At 44.9% G+C, this 25445-nt stretch overlaps 1 protein-coding gene across 1 annotated transcript in view; it reads left to right on the top strand.

The window, feature by feature from the left end:
- The window catches only part of SLCO4A1 (solute carrier organic anion transporter family member 4A1), an 87582-nt gene that overhangs the window by 43241 nt on the left and 18896 nt on the right, over positions 1–25445 (top strand). The window contains exons 4-7 of the mRNA XM_077460305.1: positions 4553–4674; positions 7332–7437; positions 13545–13699; positions 23762–23957. Coding sequence (XP_077316431.1) covers positions 4553–4674; positions 7332–7437; positions 13545–13699; positions 23762–23957 — 579 coding nt within the window. The remainder of the gene's footprint in view (positions 1–4552; positions 4675–7331; positions 7438–13544; positions 13700–23761; positions 23958–25445) is intronic.

Raw genomic sequence — 25445 nt, forward strand, 5'->3', positions numbered from 1 at the left:
TTGCTCCCTAACCATATAGTTATTTAGATTTACCACTGCATATAGAGATATTTAAGAATAATAAATTGCCTTTTTTTTTAAACTTTACATATTAACTAAATTATACACCACACTTTTTTTTAAGGTTATTAACCGATTAATCGAAACTATAATCGGTCAACTAATCGATTATGAAAATAATCGTTAGTGTCAGCCCTAGTTGTAACTGTGGGGGATGAGCTGATGGAAGTGGTAGGAGATTAGTTGGAAACGTGAGAGGCTTCCCTGAAGAGATGAGTTTTCAGGGATCGCCTGAAGGTAGCAATAGTAGGGGATAGCCGGACCAGTGGAGGTAGCAATTTCCGGAGGATGGGAGAGGCTCTGGAGAAATCCTGGAAATGAGCACAGGAGGAGGAGATGAGAGAGCTGGAGAGTAGGAGGTCTTGAGAAGAGCGGAGGGGACGATTTGGGTGATATGAGATGTAGATATAGGAATTTTTAGCAGGGGTTCCCTGAGACCGGAAAGTTATTTCAAGCGTTCCTCTGTGTTTGAAAGGTTGAGAAAGGCCGGGGGAGACTAATGATGTCTTTAGCTAATAAGGCATACGTAGAAATTAATTAAATGCTTCCAATATATCTGTGAAGGTATTTATTTAGGTCGTAGTATAGCTAGTAGTAGTAATTAGTCACAAACAACTGAACTTGTTCTGTAATGTTGAAGACTATGTACCGCTTCCTTCTTTTCTTTTATGTGAACACCCACAAGTAGCTATTCTTAGTAAAACATTTTGGGTAGAATGAGGGCGAGTTAGAACATTCGTCAGATTTTTTCCTTGCTTCATTTGCTATCCTAGAGAAAATGAGGAGGTCGAAAAAGTGTTTCTTTAGATATAATGCCACATCCAATAATCTGAACAAAAAAGAGAAAATACCCCTAAGTGGACTTTAAAGGCATAAATATCTACACAACAAAATGAGACATTGAAAAAAAATCTAATATTTATTGTACAAAATACGGCATTAAAATGATGGACCCTAGCCACTTGCCGACCAGCTCATGTACATATATGTCGGCACTTTGAAGCTGGATATCTCGGTAACAACAGCAGCTGCTGCCACAACCGAGATATCCATCTCTTCAGGAGTGTTTACAATAATGGTGGTCTCTGTGGTGGATTTGCCGCAATTTGCAGTGGTGCCACCCCCCCTCAGCCGCTTACCGGAGCCTTTGGCAGCGGTGGAGGTGATCAGGACCTGTCCATGGCTGGGTATGGAGAAGAGTGAGGGGAAGATGGCCCTCACCCATCTTCATACCATAGCAGGGCGGAAGCGACGTCATAACGTCACTTCCGCCCATACGTCTTAACCAGTTCCCGACCAGCGCACGCCGATGTACGTCGGCAGAATGGCACGGGCAGGCATATTGGCATACAGGTACGTCCAATCTTTAATGCCGCCCTGCCATCGCGAGCGCGGTGGCGTGCTCGCGTGCTGGTCAGGACCCCCGTGGGTCCGGTCGCGGGTCCTGCGGACTCGATTGCCGCCGACATACCCGCGATCGTATCACGGGGCGGCTGAATGGAGAGATGCCGTTGTAAACAGCATCTCCCCGTTCTGCCTAGCAACTAGTGACGCTGATCTCTGCTCCATGTGATTGGAGCAGAGATCAGTTTTCACTAAATGAAAGCCCAGCCCCCAGCAGTTAGTAACACACCCCTAGGAACACTTAACCCCTACACTGCCACCCACTGGTTAACCCCTTCACTGCCAGTGTCATTTACACAGGAATCACTGCATTTATATAGCAGTGATTGCTGTATAAATGACAATGGTCCCAAAAATGTCCAATGTGTCCGCCATAATGTTGCAGTCACAATAAAAACCGCTGATCGCCGCCATTACTAGTAAAAAAAACTATTATTAATAAAAATGCCAAAAAACTATCCCCTATTTTGTAAACGCTATAACTTTTGCGCAAACCAATCAATCGCTTATTGCGATTTTTTTACCAAAGATATGTAGAAGAATACGTATCGGCCTAAACTGAGGGGAAAAAAAATATTTTTTTATATATTTTTTTTTTCTTTTCATGTGACAACACTAAAGAAATGACACATTGCTACAATGTAAAGTAGTGAGTGTACAGCTTGTATAACAGTGTACATTTTCTGTCCCCTCAAAATAACTCAACACACAGCCATTAATGTCTAAACCGCTGGCAACAAAAGTGAGTACACCCCTAAGTGAAAATGTGCAAATTGGGCCCAGTTAGCTATTTTCCCTCCCTGGTGTCATGTGACTTGTTAGTGTTACAAGGTCTCAGGTGTGAATGGGGAGCAGGTGTGTTAAATTTGGTGTTATCGCTCTCACTCTCTCACTGGTCACTGGAAGTTCAACATGGCACCTCATGGTAAAGAACTCTCTGAGGATCTGAAAAAAAGAATTGTTGCTCTACATAAAGATGGCCTAGGCTATAAGAAGATTGCCAAGAACCTGAAACTGAGCTGCAGCACGGTGGCCAAAACCATACAGCTGTTTAACAGAACAGGTTCCACTCAGAATAGATGTATCAGTGCTGCCAATATTGCTGCAGAGGTTGAAGGGGGGAGGGGTCAGCCTGTCAGTGCTCAGACCATACGCCGCACACTGCATCAAATTGGTCTGCATGGCTGTCATCCCAGAAGGAAGCCTCTTCTAAAGATGATGCACAAGAAAGCAAATAGTTTGCTAAAGACAAGCAGAATAAGGACGTGGATTACTGGAACCATGTGCCGTGGTCTGATGAGACCAAGATAAACATATTTGGTTCAGATGGTGTTAGGCATGTGTGGCGGCAACCAGGTGAGGAGTACAAAGACAAGTGTGTCTTGTCTACAGTCAGGCATGGTGGTGAGAGTGTCATGGTCTGGGGCTGCATGAGTGCTGCCGGCACTGGGGAGCTACAGTTCGTTGAGGGAACCATGAATGCCAACATGTACTGTGACATACTGAAGCTGAGCATGATCCCCTCCCTTCGGAGGCCGGGCCGCAGGGCAGTATTCCAACATAACAACCTCAAACACACCACTGCCTTGCTAAAGAAGCTGAAGGTAAAGGTGATGGACTGGCCCAGCATGTCTCCAGACCTAAACCCTATTGAGCATCTGTGGGGCATCCTCAAACAGAAGGAGGAGGAGCGCAAGGTCTATAACATCCACCAGCTCTGTGATGTCGTCATGGAGAAGTGGAAGAGGACTCCAGTGGTGACCTGTGAAGCTCTGGTGACCTCCATGCCCAAGAAGATTAAGGCAGTGCTGGAAAATAATGATGGCCACACAAAATATTGACACCTTTGGGCCCAATTTGGACATTTTCACTTAGGGGTGTACTCACTTTTGTTGCCAGCGGTTTAGACATTAATGGCTGTGTGTTGAGTTATTTTGAGGGGACAGCAAATTTACACTGTTATACAAGCTGTACACTCACTACTTTACATTGTAGCAAAGTGTCATTTCTTCAGTGTTGTCACGTGAAAAGATAAAATATTTACAAAAATGTGAGGGGTGTACTCACTTTTGTGAGAAACTGTAGATTGTAAATATATATTTACAAATACATATATACATCCACATAAACATATATAGTTATTATTTATATCAATCTCTAAGCTTGCTGTTGCTGATATTAGGAAGAAAGAAGCCTCCTTCCTCACATCACAGCAGCTTCTCGCCCATTATTCTCCACCTCTGGGCTGGAGAATCTGGGACGGAGATATTTTACAGAGATGGCTAGTGATGAGATCTTCAGATCTCACCTTCATAAACTGGTCATCTGTGTAAAAGTGAATGACAGAAGGGTGTGTCCTGTGATGAGAAGTGAAGAACATGTTCTCCACTCCTCATCTCAGCTTCATAAATTGGCACACCTGAGAGACTGGCCGTGATTGTCAGGATCTTGGCTCTTCTCTGATAAAGTGAATAAAATTCCCGGTAGTCACCAGGGTTTACCAGACCTAATGTCCTGGTTTGGAAGAGACCATTCAAAATTTGGGATTTTCTTTCCCCTTCTGTGATGGTGGTCACCAGGACAAATAGAAGGGTTGAATCTCCCTAAGGCCTCATGTACACTGCTGCTGGTAAACGGATGTTGCCGCTGCCCCTGAACTCATCCAACGTTGTCTTATGTATACACGTACACAGATTCGTTTAATGTCATTTTTAGGCAGTTGCGTTTAGAGGCTTTTCATTGAGGGCAAAAAAATTGAGTTCAGACGCCGAAGATTCAGACGTTTCAGACACCAAATGCGTCTAAATGCGGTAGCTCGTGTTTAGACGCGTTTCTTTTACAGGCGTTTATTTTTTTTTGGGTCATTTCGAAGAAAAAAAAATTCAAACGCGGCATGTAATTGCGGAAAAACTGACATTTTAAACTTGGGTTATTATCTGTCAAGTTAAATCATTCAGGAGAGGTTGTAAAAATGTCCCGTGTGCATTAAGCACAGGGACACAACTAGCAAAAATAGATGTTACCTTTACTTGCTGGGGTCTGCTTTAACAGCCTCGATCAAACTCAATGTCTTTATGTCTCATTGCAGAACCCATCTGACACCGGAGAACCCTCTGTGGGTCGGAGCCTGGTGGATTGGCTTCCTGGGGGCTGGAGTAGCTGCCTTTCTCATTTCCTTTCCTATTCTAGGCTATCCTCAACAGCTGCCAGGTACCGTCTCTTATTACTGCAATACAATCAGTGATTATTACCCATCTCCTCCCTGAATAAACAGACTATAAATAAACTAATGACATCTTCCCATGTGATACAATTACTGATATGAGAATTACTGGGAAGCCGCGAGCAAACGAATTAAGTACATAGTCCAGATGGTATTACTGTCATTGTTGGAGATGGTTTTTCACCAGTTGAATCATAACTTAAGCCAGCCATACATGGGTCAAAACTCGGCTAGATCAGCAAGGACCAAACAAATTTTGATCCATGTGTGGACAGGCTGAAATTGACTGGTACAACCAGCCTGCCAGATTTTTATTACTGCCAGCAGCTATAGCCACTATCAGTAATCATTGTAATCTGCCAACCGGGAAGGCAGCCTGCGCCCCCACCCCACTGGCAGAATACAGTAGACCAGCAGGAGGAATTTCCCATCAACACACTGATGTGTTGATGTGCAAATCGAGTGATTTTCTTTCCTTCCACCCGTGGCTGTCAATCATAGGCTGTGTGCTGGAGCTCCCTCCCCTGTCACCTTTTTATCTCTTGGTGTCAGGAAAGCATGTCAGGATAGTAGAGGAACGAGGCAGCAGACAGAAATGACACAATATAGAGAGATATGTTTTGTTCATATTTCATGTCTGAGGTTTATACCCACTTTAATAAAAAGTGGAACCAAACTCTCTAGTACTGAACTTCCCTCCAGCAATGCAATGTCCGCTGTCTCTTTACCTGCTGTCAACATCTTCTTCTCCCTGGCTTTTTCCAGGTTCAGGTCTTTGGCCATCTTGATTGGCCAAGCTGGGATGAAGTAGCATCTACACATGCACATTGGAGCCCATACATCCCAACACAGGTGTGCCATGTAGAATGTAGAGCTGTATATGTTTTGTTCAGTCTACATTGTAAAGCAGGGGTGTCTAAACACTAACAATAAGTATAGTTAATGAACAGAGATAGTCGGGCAAATCGCCAGTTTAATGATCACCGATATAGATAATGTACCTATCTGAGTTATAAAACGTCATTTTTTTGGAATTTTTTTTATTGCAAAAGGGGGTAACATAAAACTAGTGATAAACAACAATAAAGGATATCTGTTGAGCAGTTCCTCCTGTGGCTGTCGGCGAACAGGCGTGGCTGCCGGCCCCATTCACTATAATAACAGGTTGCCGACGGCCGCACCTATTCGCGGCTCTCCACACAAGCCAGTGATTACTTGCAGTGATTGCTGCTGGATGCAGGTAAAGTGTATCCAGCAGTGATCACAAAAGGTGCAGCTATCGGCGAATTGTCATTATAGTGAACAGGGCCACAGCTGCCCCTACCCGCTAAGAGTATCAGGAGGAACTGCTTCTACAATGGCACTGGCTGCTTTAATTGTAGCCTATGTATGTGCTGTTTAGGGTGGGAGAGGCAGGGTTGTTGGGGGGGGGGGGGGTTGCATTTTAAATCTGGGAAGGCGCAGCCCACCCAGGGGCGGACTGACAACTCATGGGGCCCCCGGGCAATAGGAGATTATGGGGCCCCCAGACAATCAGAGATTATGGGGCCACACAGTATACAAAAAACACACACACAGTATACAATCACACAGTATGCACAGACATGTTTGTATTGGCTGAGAAGGTACTGGAGAGGTGGGGCAGCTATAATCTCTGGATTTTTAGACCAAAAGGATGTCGGCAAGGGACATTTCAGAGACAGATGTAAAGAAAACACAGAATTTTACATACTGTCCTTGGTTTTACTGAGGCTGGCAACCCTGATGGGGCCCCCATAGTGGCCAGAGGCCCTCGGGCAGTGCCCGAGTGGCTGAATGGTCAGTCCGCCCCTGAGCCCACCCCTGCACCCTTCTATCTGTCCATGCAGCATTTATTCCCCAGCTCTCCTGCAGACGTTCCCCAGCTGCATGCCAAACACCCTGGGGCCACATACCATCCCCAGGCCACAGGTTTGACACCCCTGTTTTAAAAGCGGAGTCCCCCCCCCCCCAAAAAAAAATATTACATTTTTTTAGTCACCTCTAAAGCCACAGTCGGACGCATACAGTTAAAATGCCGGAGGAGGAGACGAGCGGAGGGTGAGACGAGCGGGGCTTCGATCTCCCGCATCGCTGGACCCTGGGACAGGTAAGTGTCCGATAAAAAAAAAATACTGCAGCTGCTGACTTTTACTTAAGTGGAACACCGCTTTAAGCATCTTATGAGAAAGAAAGTAAGATGTCTTTATTGCAGAAGAGACAAAGTATTTATCTCCTGTAAGAAAAATTGCAATTGAGGGTTGAGCTCCACTTTAATATGTAAAGGTTCTGATCACCTGCTATATTATGCAGGGCTCCCATCATTCCTGCTAGATTTGTATTTATTTGTATATCGTTGAGGATGTGGAGGTGCTGGGACACACAAAGGTGGATGGGCACAACCCAAGCCCCAGGCGGACAGGAACCGGAGTCAGTTATGGGATTATGGCCAGGGGCTGACTCAGAACACCAGGTTCCACCTAAAAATAAAATGTCACTTTTGAGTGGACTGGCTCCTAAATACGCTAGCACAAGGACATTTGTCTTGGTAATAAATTCCCATAATCCCCTGCACACCGGGAGAAAATATTGGGAGTGTTAATATTACATTTACGTTTTGTTCCAGGTTCCCAACGTTACGTGGTGATGAGAGTGTCTGAAGCTCATCAGATAAAGGATGGGGACTACAAGCCAGACCCTGATTTTGGGAAGACAATTAAAGATCTTCCAAAGTAAGAATGGTTTGAATGTAATAACTTTAAAATGTATATCCAGCAGTGGCAGCCCGTGCATTAAGGGCGCACGGGTGCCGCCCCTCTCTCCTGCCACCCCCTCTAGCACCAATAGATAGAGTCATGCATTGCATGAATCTATGGCCGCCTCTGCCACCCCCTATTCAGGCACCTGGCCCCTTTTCGGGGTGCAGGGCACCTGAATTACAGAGACGGAGGGTGGTTTTGAAGCACCAGATTAGAACCATAGGCTCTAATAGGCATCAAAAAAGGTGACCTGCAGGCAACATGCTGGGCGCTCGCAGGTCACTCAGCTGTGTTATAAAAGCGAATGAATATTCGCTTTCCTAACACTAAACCTTCCCCCCTACCAAAGTGCTCAGATCTGTTACCCGTCACCTGATTGGCTGAAACGACAGGCGCTGTGATTGGACGCCAGGCGTCCAATCATAGCAGAGGACAGGAGAAGACATCCAGGAGCTGTCCCACCAAGACAGGTAAGTGCAGACGGCGGGCCAGCGGGGGGAATACTGGCATCATTTGATATGCCACAGTGGCTATGTTTGATGGGGCACAGTGGGAGGAATTGATGGGCACAGTGGTGGCAATTGATGGGCACAGTAGCTGCATTTTATGGCACAGTGGCTGTATTTGCTGGGCACACTTGATGGGCACAGTGACGGCAATTGATGGCACAGTGGCTGCATTTGATGGCACAGTGGCTGTATTTGCTGGGCACAGTGGGGGCACTTGATGGACACAGTGGCAGCAATTGATGGGCACAGTGCTGCCAATTGATGGCACAGCGGCGGCAATTGATGGGCACAGTGGCGGCAATTGATGGGCACAGTGGCGGCAATTGATGGGCACAGTGGCTGCGTTTGATGAGCACAGTGGCTGTGATTGATGGGCACAGTGGCTGCGATTGATGGTACAGCGAGGCTGCAATTGATGGGTTTTTTTCAGAATTTTGAGCACCAGCCGCCACTGATATCCATCAAAAACATTTTTTGCTAGTTCTAGACAGAGTGGGGTAGAATTAGAACCCCAGTGAGATTTTTACTGCTGTTTGGGGTGACACTGTGACTGGCAAAACACAGGGTGTTTCCTACAGTGTTGATTGCTGTGAAAGAAAACAGAGCACTGGCTGCAACATTGTTTTTTTGTATGCAATTGGTCACAGTGATCACTTGGTACAAGGCCAATTTCATTTCCCTGTACTCTGCTCTGTTATCTGGTATGTCTGAAGGTGTGAGATAGATGTCTAGCAGCTGGCTGTTTAAGTCCAATGGCTGGGCAGCACCATCATGGTAGACAGGAAGTGAGGGAAAATGTGCACCAAGGACAGACAGCATCAAAAATCTAAAATGATAATACTGGTTTAAGCCCTGCCTAGTATCTTCAGTGTCATACAAATACCAATATAGATACAATTGTGCAAAATAAGATGAATGTGCAATGTAAAATGCAAGAAACAATTTAAATAAAATTAAACGTGACATTCATTAATTAGTCCATACCTCGTGTTTCTTTAATGCATTCAAATTGTGACAATTGATCGTGCAATCTTTAACAGTGCCAGGTGCTGTCTCTTTATATGTAGTGCGAATTGGGCTCCCCTCCGGTGTCCCCACTTACCGGCTGATATGAACTCCTATTGTATAGGAGTCCATATCAGTCCTGTAAGAGTTTGCCAGGAAGGGAGGGGGATGAGTCATAAGAGGGTCAATGAGAGCTGCAGAGCTGAAGGTGTGCCTCTTTGTAAATCCAGGAAGTGACTAGGCAGCAGCTTCAGCTGCTCACTGTTAAAATGGATGCAGCCAGACTTAGTGGAGGGAAATTTCTGCAGTATATTTGGCAAGTACAGAATCACAGTATATATAAATTAATATGCAAAGTGGTTGGAGGGAAGCTTCAGAATGGCAAAAATGTTTTTATTACAAATTATGTGAGCAGACCGCAGTTCCTCTTTAAGAGATAAAATTGCCCAGTTGAAAGAACCTGTTTAATAATAGAAACATACTGCAGATTGCTTAATTTGCTTTATTTAATTTGGGGAACTTTTTCCTAGTTCTTTGTTCTTTTAATATATTTATGCAATTGATTTTCTGTGAAATGACCAATGTTCTGCTGACCAAATGGGAATGCATAACGTGCAAATTCTATTGTTATAGATGCATTAATCAAATTATAAGATGTGCTATGTCAAAATACAAACTTGACGGTCAATGTATTGGCTTCATTAACTGACCCAGGGGCGGACTGACCATTGGGGCACTCGGGGTACTGCCCGAGGGCCCCATGCCACTGGGGGGCCCCATCAGGGTTGCCAGCCGCAATAAAAAAATGTTAGCTGCCCCGCCTCTCCAGTACCTTTTTAGTGTGTGTATGTGTATTCTGTGTATATACTGTGTCTGTGTGTGTATACTGTATGTGTGTGTGTATACTGTGTGGCCCCATAATCTCCTATTGCCCGGGGGCCCCATAATCTCCTATTGCCCAGGGGCCCCATGAGTTGTCAGTCCGCCCCTGAACTGCCCCCATGTGCACTTCATAATTATAAATCTGTCAGTCTGGGTAAGGCTGCTTTCACACTGGGGCGGGAGCAGCGTTGGCGGTAAAGTGCCGCTATTTTTAGCGGCGCTTTACCGTCGTTTTAGCGGCGGTCTGCGGGCGCTAGCGGGGTGGTTTTAACCCCCGCTAGTGGCCGAAAAAGGGTTAAACCCGCCCGCAAAGCGCCGCTGTAGCGGCGCTTTGCCGGCGGTATTGCCGCGGTGTCCCATTGATTTCAATGGGTAGGAGTGGTTTAGGAGCGGTGAATATACCGCTCCTTCACCGCTCCAAAGATGCGGCTAGCAGGACTTTTTTCACCGTCCTGCCAGCGCCGGCTTTCACGCTGGAGTGAAAGGGGCCGGTTTTTTTCAGGCGCTACACAGGCGCTATTTTTAGCGCTGTAACGCCTGAATACCGCCCCAGTGTAAAAGCAGCCTAAGAATTTGAGAATGGCCTATTATCCTGTTGGGATACCAGAATGGTTCCCATTACAAGGTCACGGGCTATAGAAATTTAAGTATTTACATATTTCTAATAAAAAAGATGGGTATCAAAACAAATCCCCCAACTGACCTCTGTAGGTGCAGGCACTGTGGGACAATGCATACTCAAAATGTAAAGCAGGTTCATTGAAGTTGTTCAAATCGTTTTTTTTTTTTTCTCAGCAACCCTCCCAGCAGTGACACGGTAGCTCAGTTTCTCCTGCTCCCACCTCCCAACAGTGACTCAACAGCTCTGCTTCACCCTTGCAGCAGCATAGCTAACCCTGTTACCCCAACTCAGTGGTGACCCAGCAGCTCACCTCCCTTTCCCTCCTGCCAGCCTAGACCAGTGATGGCGAACCTTGGCACCCCAGGTGTTTTGGAACTACATTTCCCATGATGCGCAACTACACTGCAGAGTGCATGAGGATCATGGGAATTATAGTTCCAAAACATCTGGGGTGCCAGGGTTCTCTATCACTGGCCTAGACTCTGCAGATCAGCTTCCCCTGTTTCTCCTCCCGGCAGCTCTGCCCTTACCCCTTCTCCCTCAGGTCTTGTCTCTGCTTAGTTTTCCGTTCCCAGCAGTGATTCAGCAGATCAGATCCTTCCTGCCGGTAGTGACTCAACAGCTCAGCTCCCCCTGCTGTCCCCTCCTAGAAATAACAAGGTAGCTCTGCTCCAATCCCAGCGCTGCCTTAGCAGCTCAGCTCCCCCTCCCAGCAGTGATTCTATGGCCCCCATGCACACAGGGCTTAAAAACACCTATTCTACTGGAGGTTTTTTTCAGCCTGTCAAAGCAACTCTGTTTTAGGTTATGTGTTCATGCACACATAGGCGTTTACAGGCATATTTGAAGAGGAACGTTTGCAGGCTGAAAAAAAAAACAACTCATCACCAATATGTTCAGGAGAGGAGTTTTTGGGCAGAAGGAAAAGCTTGACTTGTGTAAACGTGTCTAAACGCACCCGAAAGCTGGACAGGTTTAACACTTCAGTGTTCATTCATTCCAATGGCCAGAATAAAGTAATATTCAGGCCAATCAAATCCATAAATGCTCAAACGCTTGATGCTCCTAAATGCTTTTCATATTCACAGCATTAAGTAGAATTCCACACATGCTAGAGCTGCACAATTAATCGTTAAAAAAATCACGATCTCGATTCAACCCCCCTGACAATCTCTATTGCAGAGTTTGCCGATTCTTTCATATAACGTGACACGTAACACACATGCGATTCGATTCTGCTCCGAACTGTGAAAAGGGTTCTGTGCGTGTTTGCACAAAATGCAGTGTGATATCAGCCATACTATCTGTATGGCTGACATCGCACCCGCACAGACATTGCATGTAATGTGAACAGCAGTGCCCTGCGAATTACATGCGATGTCTGCCATCGCACTAGTGTGAACCGGCCCTAAATGTGTAAATGCAGGAAGTTTAACCACTTAAAGTCTAAATATTTTTCTGACACTTGTTTCATAACCACTTAAGCCGCGGACCAATTTGCAGCCAAAGGACAAAGCCCCTTTTTGCGATTTGGCACTGAGTCGCATTAACTGACAATTGTGCGGTTGTGCGACGTGGCTCCCAAACAAAATTTCCATCCTTTTTTCCCACAGATAGAGCTTTCTTTTGGTGGTATTTGATCGCCTCTGCGGTTTTTATTTTTTGCGCTATAAACAAAAATAGAGTGACAATTTTGAAAAAAATGCAATATTTTTTACTTTTTGCTATAATAAATATCCCCCAAAAATAAATAACATTTTTTTTCCTCAGTTTGGGCCAATACATATTCTTCTACATATTTTTGGTAAAAAAAAAAAATATTTTTTTTTTTTTACTAGTAATGGCGGCGATCAGCAATTTTTATTGTGACTGTGACATTATGGCGGACACATCGGACATTTTTGACACATTTTTGGGACCGTTGTCATTTATACAGCAATCAGTGCTATTTAAATGCATTGATTCCTGTGTAAATGACACTGGCAGTGAAGGAGTTAACCACTAGGGGGCAGTGTAGGTTGTATGTATGACGTTATGTGTTTTTTTTTTTGTAGGGGGGCGTGGCCTGGCATGTGACGTCACTGTTCGTCCTTCCCTATAAAAGGGAAGAGACGATCGGTGACAGCCACATTAGGAAGCACAGGGAGAGGTTTTTTTATACAGACCTCTCCTCGTTCTTCAGCTCTGTAACCCGATCGTGGGACACCAGCGGCGATCGGGTCCGCTGGTCCCGCGGCCACGGTCACGGAGCTCAGGACTGGGTCACGAGCCCGACCCATGGCTGGGCACTTAAAAAGCAACGTACAGGTACGTGCTTGTGCCCAGCCCTGCCATTCTGCCGACGTACATCGGCGTGAGGCGGTCCTTAAGTGGTTAAGTTATAATCAATATTTTTTACTTGAAAATTACTTGGAACCCCCAAACATATATATTTTAGCAGAGACCCTAGGGAATAAAATGGCAATTGGTGCAATATTTTATGTCACATTGTATTTGCCCAGCGGTCTTTCAAACGCAATGAATATTGTTTTAATGTAAAAGATGATGTTGCACCGCGAGAATCGTGATCTGTCTTCTAAGCAAAAAAAAATCATGATTCTCATTTTAGCCAGAATCGTGCAGCTCTAACGCATGCCCTATGTGTTTAAGGCCTACAACCCAACTCACCCTGCTCCTTCCTCCCAGTACAGCCCATGCTGCTCCCCCCTCCCAGCAGTGACTCAGCAGCCTTCTATCTTTCTAATTGTCAATGTAAACACAAAGCAGAATCTTTGGGTGGAGCGGGGTGAACGGAACTTCTAAATGCGAATGGCTTGAATGACTTCAGTACCTCGGCTGTGAAGGATAGTGAGGAGTTTGTTAGGGATATGTAAATACTTGAATGTCCATATCCTGGCCACAAACCCATGGTAAGTGATTTTTTTTTTTCCAAATGTAATCTTTTGATCAACAAAATTTACCAACAGTAATGTAGTATAAGGGGTCTACCTGATTAGAAGTCATTTGGTCCTTCAACAATGCCCTCCATATAAAAAGCCTCTTCTGTATTGTTTCCTGTGCAGGTCAGTGTTGATGCTTCTGAAAAATCCCACTTTTATTTTCCTGTGCCTGGCCGGAGCAACAGAGGCGACCCTCATTACGGGAGTGTCGACGTTTGGACCAAAGTTTTTAGAGTCTCAGTTTAGTTTGAGTGCTTCAGAAGCTGCTACTTTTTTTGGTAAGTTTTTGCTTTCCAGTAAAACTGAAAGACCATTTTGGCTAACACAGAAAGGCCATGATTTATAGCTACCTGGTTTCCCGGAAAGTAAGACCTACCCCCAAAAAAAGACCTACCCCGATTTTCATGGAGGGCTGTCAGCGGGGGAATTCAGCCCAACCCCCCCCCCCCGCGCAAGGCTCAGAGCGGGTAGAAGAACTCAGGTAGGTCATGTAAGCACAGAGCCGCGCTCAGCTGATACCCGCTACTCTCCTCTTTTGCCAGCTGTTATGAGAGGATCTCAGGCACCCCTCCCTCTGCAAAGCTCGGAGCGGGTAAGAGAGCTCAGGTGGGTCAGGGAAGTGCCGAGCCACACTCAGCTCATCCCCGCTGCCCTCTGCTTCTGCCATCTGTCATCGGGGGATATTGGGCCCCCCTCCTTATGCAGTGCTTGTGCCAGGGAAGAACAATCTGGTGGGTCACGGAAGTGCTGAGCCGTGGCTCAGCTGATCCCCGCTGCCCTCCGCTTCTGCCAACTGTCATTGTGGGATTTTGGGCCCCCCTCCTTCTGCAGTGCCCCTTCCAGGGAAGAACAATCTGGTGGGTCATGGAAGTGCCGAGCCACGCTCAGCTGATCCCTGCTGCCCTCCTCTTCTGCCAGCTGTCATCGGGGGATCTTGGGGCCCCCCTCCTTCTGCAGTGCTTGTGCCAGGGAAGAACAATCTGGTGGGTCACGGCGCTGTGGGAAGGTATGTGACATGGTTAGAGTGCAGAGACCCATAACCTTTGCATTATATTCTGCTGTGGCAAGGATTCTTACAGTTTTGCAAGCATTTTTACGCTGTGCACACTGGGGATTAAATTGCATGCCCTACTCCGAAAATAAGCCCTAGTGTGTTTTTGGTTGCCAAAATGAATATAAGACCCAGGCTTATTTTCGGGGAAACATGGTACGGGTGTATCTGAGGAGTGTAGAGGAAGCTAAAGCCAAACTCTGGGTTCAGGCCTCCTTGGAGAAAACCTGTACGCTTTAAAAACATAAAATCTGTATACATCTTTTGTTCCAGGGGGCTATGATCTGGTGAGTTTCTCCTCGTCCCCTTTTCTTCCTTGGACAGTAGATGGATCCTAGTCGGGGTAATAAGGACAGTGCAGTCATGGCAAAGGACAGTGCAGTTAGTCTGATGATTATCGGCCACACACCAGAATGCAATTCCAGCCAGCAGGATCCAACTCTTTAAAAGTTCATGTGATCACTGTGATTGGTTGTCACAGTGATCATGTGACTGGGTCTCAGTGCTCCCAAGCACAGAACAGTGACTGCAGCTGTAATTTGGCAACTCAAAGGTAAATGAAAAAAGGGCATAGATCTATGTTGTAATTGTGCATTACCACACACGGCAAACAGTAAAATTTCCCTTAGGCTGCATTCACACCTGAGCATTTCAAAGTTATGCGCTTTTACAGTGCTTTTGCCACGTTTTCCCGCGATTTTGCCGCAATTTTGTTCAGTTCACCAATGTAAAAGGCAGAAAAACGCCTGTAATCTGCTCCAAAGAAGCTCTCTGTGCTTTTTTGAGCCAAGGGCATTTTTTCAGGCGTTTTGCTTTAGGTGACGAAACGCTTGTTGGGCGTTTTTTTTGGGGCGTTTTTACGAGTGTTTTATGAGCTGAAAATGCTCAGGCGTGAATGCAGCCTTAAAGGTTTCAAGCTAGAATGACTTCCTTGACAGCCTTTTCAGTTGCTCATTTACACTAGCGCGTTGTGTTTATGTTCAGCAGTGTGCGTTGCATGTGATGCTGTGATATTCATGCTGACTGGCACCCCAAAACACCTTGCTGACGGACGTGTATTACAGTGCAAGACAATGCACTCATGTCTTGCGGTGTGGTGCAGCCAGAAATGCTATTTGCACCTTTTTGGTGTGTTAGGCAGGCTGCATGCACCAAATAAGCCCGATATCTCTTGGAAGCTTAAGACCATAAGTCCATAAGAGGGCAGCACAGTGGTGTAGTGGTTAGCTATGTATGAATGTGAGTTAGGGACCTTAGATTGTAAGCTCCTTGAGGATAGGGACTGATGTGAATGTACAATGTCTATGTAAAGTGCTGTGTAAATTGATGGCGCTATATAAGTACCTGAAATAAATAAAATAAAATATTAAAATAAATAAGAGGTGTGTCTTATGCCCCGTACAAAGGGTCAGATTTTCCGACGGAAAAGGTTCGATCGGATCATGTTGTCGGAAAATCCGATTGTGTGTGGGCTCTATCGGACTGGATCTCAAATTTTCCGACAACAAAATCCGATCGGACTTTTTCCGATCGTTTGTAGAGAATTCCGATCGGACAGAGTGCCACGCATGCTCAGATCAAATTACGAGACCAAAGCTATTGGCTACTAGCCTTAACGTAGTCCTGTTGTAACAAACGAACGTCATCACGTTCAGAACGATCTGATTTTCCGACAACTTTGTCCGATCGTGTGTATGCAACACCAGTTTTTAGACAAAATCCGTTGGAAAAAATCCAGCGGATATTGTGGTCGGAATGTCCGACCGTGTGTATGGGGGCTTACAGCTGGTCTCCCCAACTTCTTTTGCGTGGAAGGGAAAGACACCATCATTTGACTTTGTCATGACCTCAGCAATTGGACATAACTGGGAATACTTGTGGAATTATTATGATTATCCCAGACACCTGTAAGGGCTCTTTCAGACGGACAGCCGTGCAGCATGAGTGGGGAGGTGGGCGGTAAAAACAGGTGAATGAGCCCCCCCACCCCCGTCCTAGGTCAACCACTGTAATTCTAACAGAACAGTTGGACAGGGCTGTACACATGCCACAGCCATGATCTTTGCTTCATGACTGCAGCATTTTTAACTTGAGGTGCAGAGTGCCAGTCAATCACTCCCACTGAGTTCAATAGGGTTGCATCACAACTGCCAAACAATTGGATTGTGATTACGGTGTGGTCGGCCCCATCATGTCAAATTGCTGTTTAGCAATTGTGACAGTGCGAGGCCCTCTGCCACTGTGAGAAACTGATACAGGATTTGCATTACGGCTTAAAGTAAACCCATTGATTTAAACAGTTAAAAAAAAGGCATGCCGGGAATGCTAACTGCACATTGGTTGTGCTCTCAGCCAAACTATCAAACCATCCAATGGCTGGTGTCATAACGAATCACATGTGCAGCACCATAGCAGTTGAAGATTAAACAGAGGCAAAGATGGCAGCTTCCTTGGCTGAAAACGATAGGGGAGTTTACTTACACTTTAATCTGAGGCACCAGCGTAGAGAAAGCTGTGTCATTGGCTTTCTCTGGATTCTGTAAACCTGTATTGGGGGCCTGGAGCTTAAAGGTTCCCAAGTGTATTGGGTGGGACGGAACCTCAGGGCTCCCAGTTTAGAGACAGCTCCCATATTGGAGACAGGAGGCCTCAACCAGATGTCAGAGGTACCCCAGCTAGTTGGTCTTACCCAGGAGTTATAGGAGTCATAGGTGCCTTGGCCAAGAGTCAAGAGACAGGCGGCCTCAACCAGACGTCAGAGGTGCCCCAGCCAGTTGGTCTCATCCAGGAGTCAGAGGTGTCCTGGCCAAGAGACAGGAGACTTCAACCATGGGTCAGAGGTACCCCAGCTAGCTGGTCTTACTCAGTAGTCAATAGGTGCCTTGGCCAAGAGACAGGAGGCCTCAACCAGGGGTCAGAGATACCCCAGCTAGTTGGTCTCACCCAGGAGTCAGAGGTGTTCTGGTCAAGAGACAGGAGGCCTCAACCAGTTGTCAGAGATGCACCAGCCAGAAGACAGGAGGTCTTGTTCCAGGAGCCAGGCAGGCTCCGATTGGGGTGTCAGGAGAACCCCTGTTCAGAGGGCAGTAGTGGACCATGCAGCAGGGCACTGTGACTAAAGACTAAGGCCGCGTACACACGGGCGGATTGTCTGGCCAACTAAGTCCGTCAGACAATCCGACAGACAGTCCGTTCAAAATTTGAATGAACGGACTTGACCACACACGATGAACAGACAGTCCGCTGAAAACGTGCGCGATGACGTGTACAGCACGTACGACGGGACTAGAAAAACGACGTCCAATACACTGCAATGCAACCTTCGGCCGTGTAAACCCTTTCTGAGCATGCGCCATACTTAGTTCGTCCAACTTGCCTACACACGAGCGGACTGTCCGCTGAAACCAAGTTTGGACGGACAAAACCAAGTTTCAGCGGACAAAATTACGGAAATTCCGAAAGACAAAGTCCGTCAGACTGTCCGCTGAAAAAGTCCGCTGAAGCCCACACACGAGCGGATTGTCCGCTGAAACACGGTTCAGCGGACTAAGTTGGACAGACAATCCGCCCGTGTGTACGCGGCCTAAGTGAACAATTGGAAAGGCAGCTACCACAGGAGTATAATCACCCCAGTACCACACAATTTAAAACTAAAAGTAAAAAAAACAGGCATATAGAAGGCAGCAATACCACCTCCTGAACAGTTGTCAGCTGCTGCTATGCCTTCTTCTAAAAAGCAATCCACTATGGAGAGATCGGTAGGCAGTACTGATACTGTGAAAGAAGCTTAAGAAGCCAGCATACTGCAAAGTAAGGTTGACAGAAATCAGGCAAAACTGAAATATGGGGGTTGGTTAAAAATGGCTTTTCAAAAGATAAGTTCACTTTTTATAACATGTTACACCCATATTCAGGGTGTAACATGTAACATGCTACGAACGGACGACCCCCCCCCCTCCCCCACCTCCCTGATACCCAATCTGACAGCTAGCGGAGATCTCCCCCCCCCCTTTTCCGCTAGCTGTCACAATTTAAAAACTACGTGGCAAATGACGTCACTCATTCATAGTCCTCTGTGAATGGAAAACTACAAGATCCGGCAGCCTTTGCAGATGTCGGCTTGTAGAGTTCGATGAACTGCCCTGGCGCTGTGAGCACTGTGGTACTTCATTGAGTCTTCCTATCAGAATGTATCGGCTTCCCTCATACGAGATACGAGCAAGCCTGTATACACTGACAGATCTGCAGGAGACCTGCATACCACCCGTGATCTGCTGATCCCTGGTGCAATGCTTTTCCAGGCTCCTGCAACAAAAAATAATAAATGCAATTTACTAAAACTGGTGCACATAGAGTCTGGTGGTATCTGATGGTAGCCAATCAGCTTCTAACCTCAGCTTGTTCAATCAAGTTTTACATAGAAATGCAGAAAAATTACGTCAGAAAAAAAAAAAAAAAGAGTACTCCATCGAATCGGCCCATTTTGTTTTGTTTTTTTATACATGTTTTGTATTTTTTTTTTTTGCTTTTGTTTTTTCAGCTTTCACAATAAAACCTGGAAGCCGATTGGTTTCTATGCAGAGCTGCACCTAGGGTCGACACCTTTTCTTCAAGCCAACCCCGAACACTTTAGCGGCCTGGGACACCTTTGGGCACCCCAAGGAATGTAGTAAAGCGGTGCACATAGCGTGCTGCAGTGAACAGTGGGTTTGGCCAAATTGCTCTTGCTGACATCATTGCCCTGTATTGTAACTGTATTGTCTCCTTTTACATTGTAAAGCGATGCGTAAATTCTTGGCGCTATATAAATCCTGAATAATAATAATAATATGTGTAACTATCTCAGTTGCTTGGGAAGCCACACCCCGTTCTGAATAATGGGTCCGGGTTTCAGGCAGACTGAAACCTGGACATGTGATTTAAAACCGGGACTGTCCAGGTGAATCCCAGACAGGTGGCAACCCTAGCTGCACCAGATTTTGCGCTCTCCAGCTTTGGTAAATCCCCCCCAGTCTGCAATACAATCCGCATAAATTCTAATCCTTTCTAAATCTGCAATCGTTTTTTGAGTGCCACCTGTGTCCCTGTTGAGGGGGGGGGGGGATTCCCCTTCACTTCTTGTTTCTTTTCTTCTTGTCACATCGATATGAAGTGATGGGGAAACACAGCAGCAAAAGCTGACAGATGTTCTTACACTTCCGCTTTCAGCTCAAAGTGAACAATATTTCGTTAGGTGGCTTTGGGCTTTGCATACCCTTTAATGAAGATCAAATACATTGTAGGGAAGATTGTACATTTCAAGTAATATGCGATGGACTATTTGTGGGTTTTTCTTAAAAATCATGCTAAAGTCAGGTAACGAGGTCGCTGTGAGATGTGGAAACCCCATCAGTAGTAGCAGCACATTTGTGGTTGGAAAGCGGAAAGGAGGACATGAGTATGTGAAGGTTTTACTATGCGTCAAATGACTTTTTTGTAAGGAACTTCTTAAAATAACTGCAATACGCCAGCTTAAGAGAGCCATACGTGGGCTGAATGAGAGAGAACCAGTAAATTCCTCCATCTATGCTAAACAGCATTCATGAATGAATCCGCGCTGCTGGCTATTGTATTCAAGCAGATGCAGCTGTCTGAATACCCGCACAGTGACTGCATCAGATTGGCCCACACATCCTCCGCGATGTGTGAGCGAGCTGTCCTCCGCTCGATTCCCACAGTGCCCGAGTGCCGCCGAGCTCCATTCCTTGCGACGTTACGGCGCACGGGAGCGGAGATCGGCGCCAAATTCAAAAAAGTTAAAACACACAAAACACACACAGTACTGTAATCTTACAGATTACAGTACTGTATAAAAAAATACACACCCCCTGTGTCCCTAGTGGTCTGTGCAGTGCCCTGCATGCAGTTTTATATTATAAATACTGTTTTTTTTTTTCTGCCTGGAATTTGGAGATTGTCCATAGCAACCAAAAACTGTCCCTTTATGTCAAAAGTGATTTTAGACCAGCTAGAAAACAGCGATAATAAATTAGAATCACTCGCAGAATTGAGGGATAGCGATTTGTGGGGAGATCCGTCATCAAACACTAAATCTAATGACAGCGATAATTCTGCAACTGAGCAAATTTCTGTGTTTTTGGATTTGATTACATTATTGAATAATTTTTATTATTATTTGTTATCATTATTTATAGTTATTTATTATATTATAAACTTTATCATACCCGGGATGTCTACTAGACTCTGGTTTGAACAGATTTAAGTGAATTATTCCTAAGAATTGCAGGCCTACAATATAAAACACCAAATTTCCATGCAAAATAATTGTACCGCTTTCAGCACCTAAAATCTGAAATAATCATACCGCCAGGGAGGTTAAGTGAGTTATTCCTAAGAATTACAGGACTACAATATAAAAACGCCAAATTTTCATGCAAAATAATTGTAGCGCTTTTAGCACCTAAAATTCGAAATAATTGTACCGCCAGGGAGATTAAATTAAAAATGAAAAAAAAAAAAAAAAAAGGTGGTGATCAGATACTCATAAATCAAAAATTAAAAATTAAAAGAAAACAGCGGTGGTCAAATACTCACGAATCAAAAATTAAAAGAAAAAATAAATAAAATAAAACAGTGGTGATCAAATACTGAAGAATCAAAAATGAAAAAAATAAAAAAAAACAGTGGTGATCAAATACTCAAGAATTTAAAATTTTAAATGAAAAGAAAACAGTGGTGATCAAATACTCAAAAATGAAAAAAAAAAAAAAACAGTGGTGATCAAATACGCAAGAATCAAAAATTAACAATTAAAAGAAAACAGTGGTGGTCAAATACTCATGAATCAAAAATTTAAACAAAAAAAACAAAAAAAAAACAAACAGTGGTGATCAAATACTCAAGAATCAAAAATTGTAAATGAAAAGAAAACAGTGGTGATCAAATACTCAAGAATCAAAAAAACAAAACAAAAACCAGTGATGGTCAATAAATCAAAAATTTTAAAAAATAAACAGCGATGATCAATAAATAAAAAACAAAACAAAAAAACAGTGGTAACCAAATACTCAAGAATCAAAAGGTAAAAAAATAAAAAATAAAACAGTGAATCAAAAATGTAAAATTAATAGAAAACAGTGTTGATCAAAATCTCAAAAATGATTGCAATTTCATTTGGGTACAGTGTTTCATTTGGGTACAGTGTTTCATTTGAGTACAGTGTCACATGACCGAGTAATTGTCAGTCAAAATAGCACAGTGCCGAATAGCAAAAAATGCCCTGGTTATAAAGGGGGTAGAACCTTCCAGAAGTCAAGTAGTTAATAAATGGCAGTTGTTTATCTTATCTTTATCAAAAAGAAACGTCAGTTAGCGTTTACATACTGTCATACTCAAACTGCACGTCTGTCCAAAAATTGCTTATGTAAAAAAGAAACCTGCAAAATACCCGACGTGCCATTGTGTTGTGGGGGTGATGGAAAGATCCTCGGTGAGAACTTTTTATAATATCTTTAGTCACGCTATAGTTGTAAATCTCTGAGAATTCATCACACAGCTCATCGTCAGAGCATTGCGCTGCCTAAAAGTGAAACCCGGATCCGTTTTGAGGTCAAACGCAGTGCGATGGTTTTTAGAAGACTGAACAGATGGGGAGAGGCGGGAGGCCAACGCCTGTTTCTGCACTTGTGTCTTCATTTGACGGCACAGGAGCTCAGCATGGAATCTTATCACCCTGTCCCATTTCATTTATTAAACTGCATAATATCACAAAGGGGTAAAAGAATGTAATTAAAGAGAAATATATTTTCTAACTGTGTAAATGTGGTCAGCTTAAAGTGGTACTAAACCCAGAATTATCAACATCATCTGCATCCCCCCCCCCCCCCCAGTACCCACAGCTTATAAATCTTCTTTTTACATTAAAATACTACCACTATATACCTTTTTGGCTGATCTGTATACCATGGTTTAGGTAGGAGGAGATTTCCACTTCAGCCTGTATACACATGCCCACATGCGTGATGTCAATATCATGTGGCCTGGCTAGTTCAGCTCAACAAGGAAATATTCCCTATACTACAGCATAAAAGACACATGTGAGCATGTGCAGGTCGGCTACCCTGCCTGTGTTAGCTGGCTTTCCCCAGATAGACAGTGCAGGAGGGGGAGGATCTGTGCATACAGGATCAAACAGCCTTTTTTATACAATGCAGAGGATTAACCCCTTAAAGCGGAGTGCCACCTGTTTCTTAGTTTATTAAAAGTCAGCAGCTACAAAAATCATAGCTGCTGACTTAATAAAAGGACACTTACCTGCCCCGTGGTCCATCGATGTGGCCGCCCAGAGGCTAGCTCCTCTCCCTCGTCTCGGCACCGTCATGGTAACTGTGGGCACAGCTTACGGCTTCAGGGCCGGGCGCGCACTGCGCATGCACGAGTCCTGCTGCGCTCTCCTATTGGCCAGCCGGTCTTCTGGGACCAGAGTTGTGTCCCAGATGATTGCTGGCAGGGAGGGACCGCATAGGGCAGTGATGGCAAACCTTGGCACTCCAGATGTTTTGGAACTACATTTCCCATGATGCTCAACTACACTGCAGAGTGCATGAGCATCATGGGAAATGTAGTTCCAAAACATCTGGGGTGCCAAGGTTCGCCATCACTGGCATAGGGTGAGAGGAGGAGTTTCCTAGGCGGCCGAAGATAGGAAGTGAGACAGGAAGTCCCACGAACAAATGTGGCATGTCAGGGGGGCGAGGAGTGCTTAAAGCGGAAGTTCCACTTTTGGGTGGAACTCCACTTTAATGCCGAGTACACACGATCGGACTTCTGGCCAAAAAAGCTTTTCATTGACCGCGTGTATGCTCCATTGGAATTTAGCTGGCCGAATTCCCACCAGCCAAAAATTGATAGCATCTTCTCAATTTTCCAGATGGAAAAACTTTCTAATTCCGTGTGTATGCAATTCCGACACGCCAAAAATCACGCATCCATCATGCCATGTGGCATACACAGACTGATTTTACTGTTGTGGGTTTAGTAACACTTTAAAGTAAACCTCTGAAAAATGCCATGATTTCTTTCAGCAGTTGGGTCTTGTCTACACATCCTATAGTGGGTGGAGTTGGGAATCCCCTTCCCATTGGCTTGGAATTAGGTGTTCCCAGGTGATGTGTGGTGGCCGGGTCCATGAGAAAGCCGTGTTCCCTGTGTGTATTCTCAGTGTGTGTACATAGTGATGATCTCCTGTGTAGTAGTAAAGGCTGATGATTTCTTTCCTTCTCTCATACAGGCTACTTGGTGGTTCCTGCTGGGGGTGGCGGAACCTTCCTGGGGGGATTCATAGTGAACAAACTGAAATTGCACTGCTCAGGAATCATCAGATTCTGTGTCCTGTGTACTGTATTCAGTCTTATGTCAGTCTTCATCTTCCTCATCAGCTGTCCTAACTTGCCCATGGCCGGAGTCACCGCTTCCTACCCTGACAGGTACTCTTTGTTAATAGTCATGACTAATCCTGCTAAACAGTGATTTACTAAAGGCACTTAGACTGTGCACTTTGCAATGTGCAGTTGCACCCGACAAGAGCAGTTACTCCAGAACTTATCATCCAATGATATGCAAGCAAAAATGCTGTTTTTTTTTATTTCCCTTGCATCTGATTGGACATGCTTTGCAAAATGAAGATTTACCTAATTTACTAAGCTCTGGAGCAGCTGCACTTTGCAAAGGGCACAGTGTAATTGCCTTTAGTAAATCACCCCGATTGTCAATCCTACAACTTTCTTCAGTTTTGTATTGATGGACTGTGTGTATATGTCTTTGAAATATTTTTTTAGTGCCATCATTTCTAACTGAATTTACAGTGTTAAGACAGCCATAGAAGGGTCGTGTTTTTTTATTTTTTATTTTTTGTTTTTTGTTCATTGGGCTGAATGAAAAAGAAAAAAATATTTTATTCACATTAACAAGGTGGATGGATGAATCCCACCTACCAGGACAATTGGCTCCTGCTGATTGTCAATAGCATGTCCTTTCAACAGAAGTCAATCAAGCGATCAACGTGTGGCTGCCACACACACACCGATTCATTTTTAGTATTATTATTTTTTAAATTAGTAATGGCAGCGATCTGCGATTTTTAGCGTGACTGCGACATTGCAGCTGACGCATCAGACACTTTTGACACTATTTTGGGATCAGTGACATTTATACAGCGATCAGTGCTTTAAAAATGCACTGTTTACTGTGTAAATGTCACTGGCAGGGAAGGGGTTAAACACTAGGGGGCGATCAAGAGGTTAAGTGTGTTCCCTCACTATGTTCTAACTTTAGAGTGGATGGGCTCACTAGGACATGACAGAGATCACTGCTACCGATCACTGGGAGCAGTAGATCCCTGTCATGTTGCTAGGCAGAACAGAGAAATGCCTTGTTTACATAGGCATCTCCCCGTTCTTCCTTTCCTTGTCACAATCACGGGCCACCGGTGGATATGGAGTTTGCGGGACCCACAGGCACGTGCTCGCCCACAAGCCCCGCGATTTAAAGGGGACATACAGGTACACACATTTGTGCAGCAGTGCCATGGTGCCAACATGTATCGTCGTGCACTGGTCGGCAAACGGTTAGGGCGTCAGCATACCAAGACATTTTAGACAATTTCATGCTCCCAACTTTGTGGGAACAGTTTGGGGATGGCCCCTTCCTGTCCCAACATGACTGCATACCAGTGCACAAAGCAAGGTCCATAAAGACATGGATGAGCAAGTTTGGGGTGGAGGAACTTGACTGGACTGCACAGGGTCCTGACCTCAACCCGATAGAACACCTTTGGGATGTACTAGAGTGGAAACTACAAGCCAGAGCTTCTCATCCAACATCAGTAGCTGACCTCACAAATGCACTTCTGGAAGAATAGTCAAACATCCCCATAGACACACTCCTAAACCTTGTGAACGGCCTTCCCAGAAGAG

The sequence above is a fragment of the Lithobates pipiens genome, unplaced genomic scaffold (genome assembly GCF_037356315.1).
Source record: "Lithobates pipiens isolate NorthernLeopardFrog02 unplaced genomic scaffold, aLitPip1_a1.2 Scaffold_28, whole genome shotgun sequence".
NCBI classification, from domain to species: Eukaryota; Metazoa; Chordata; class Amphibia; order Anura; family Ranidae; genus Lithobates; species Lithobates pipiens.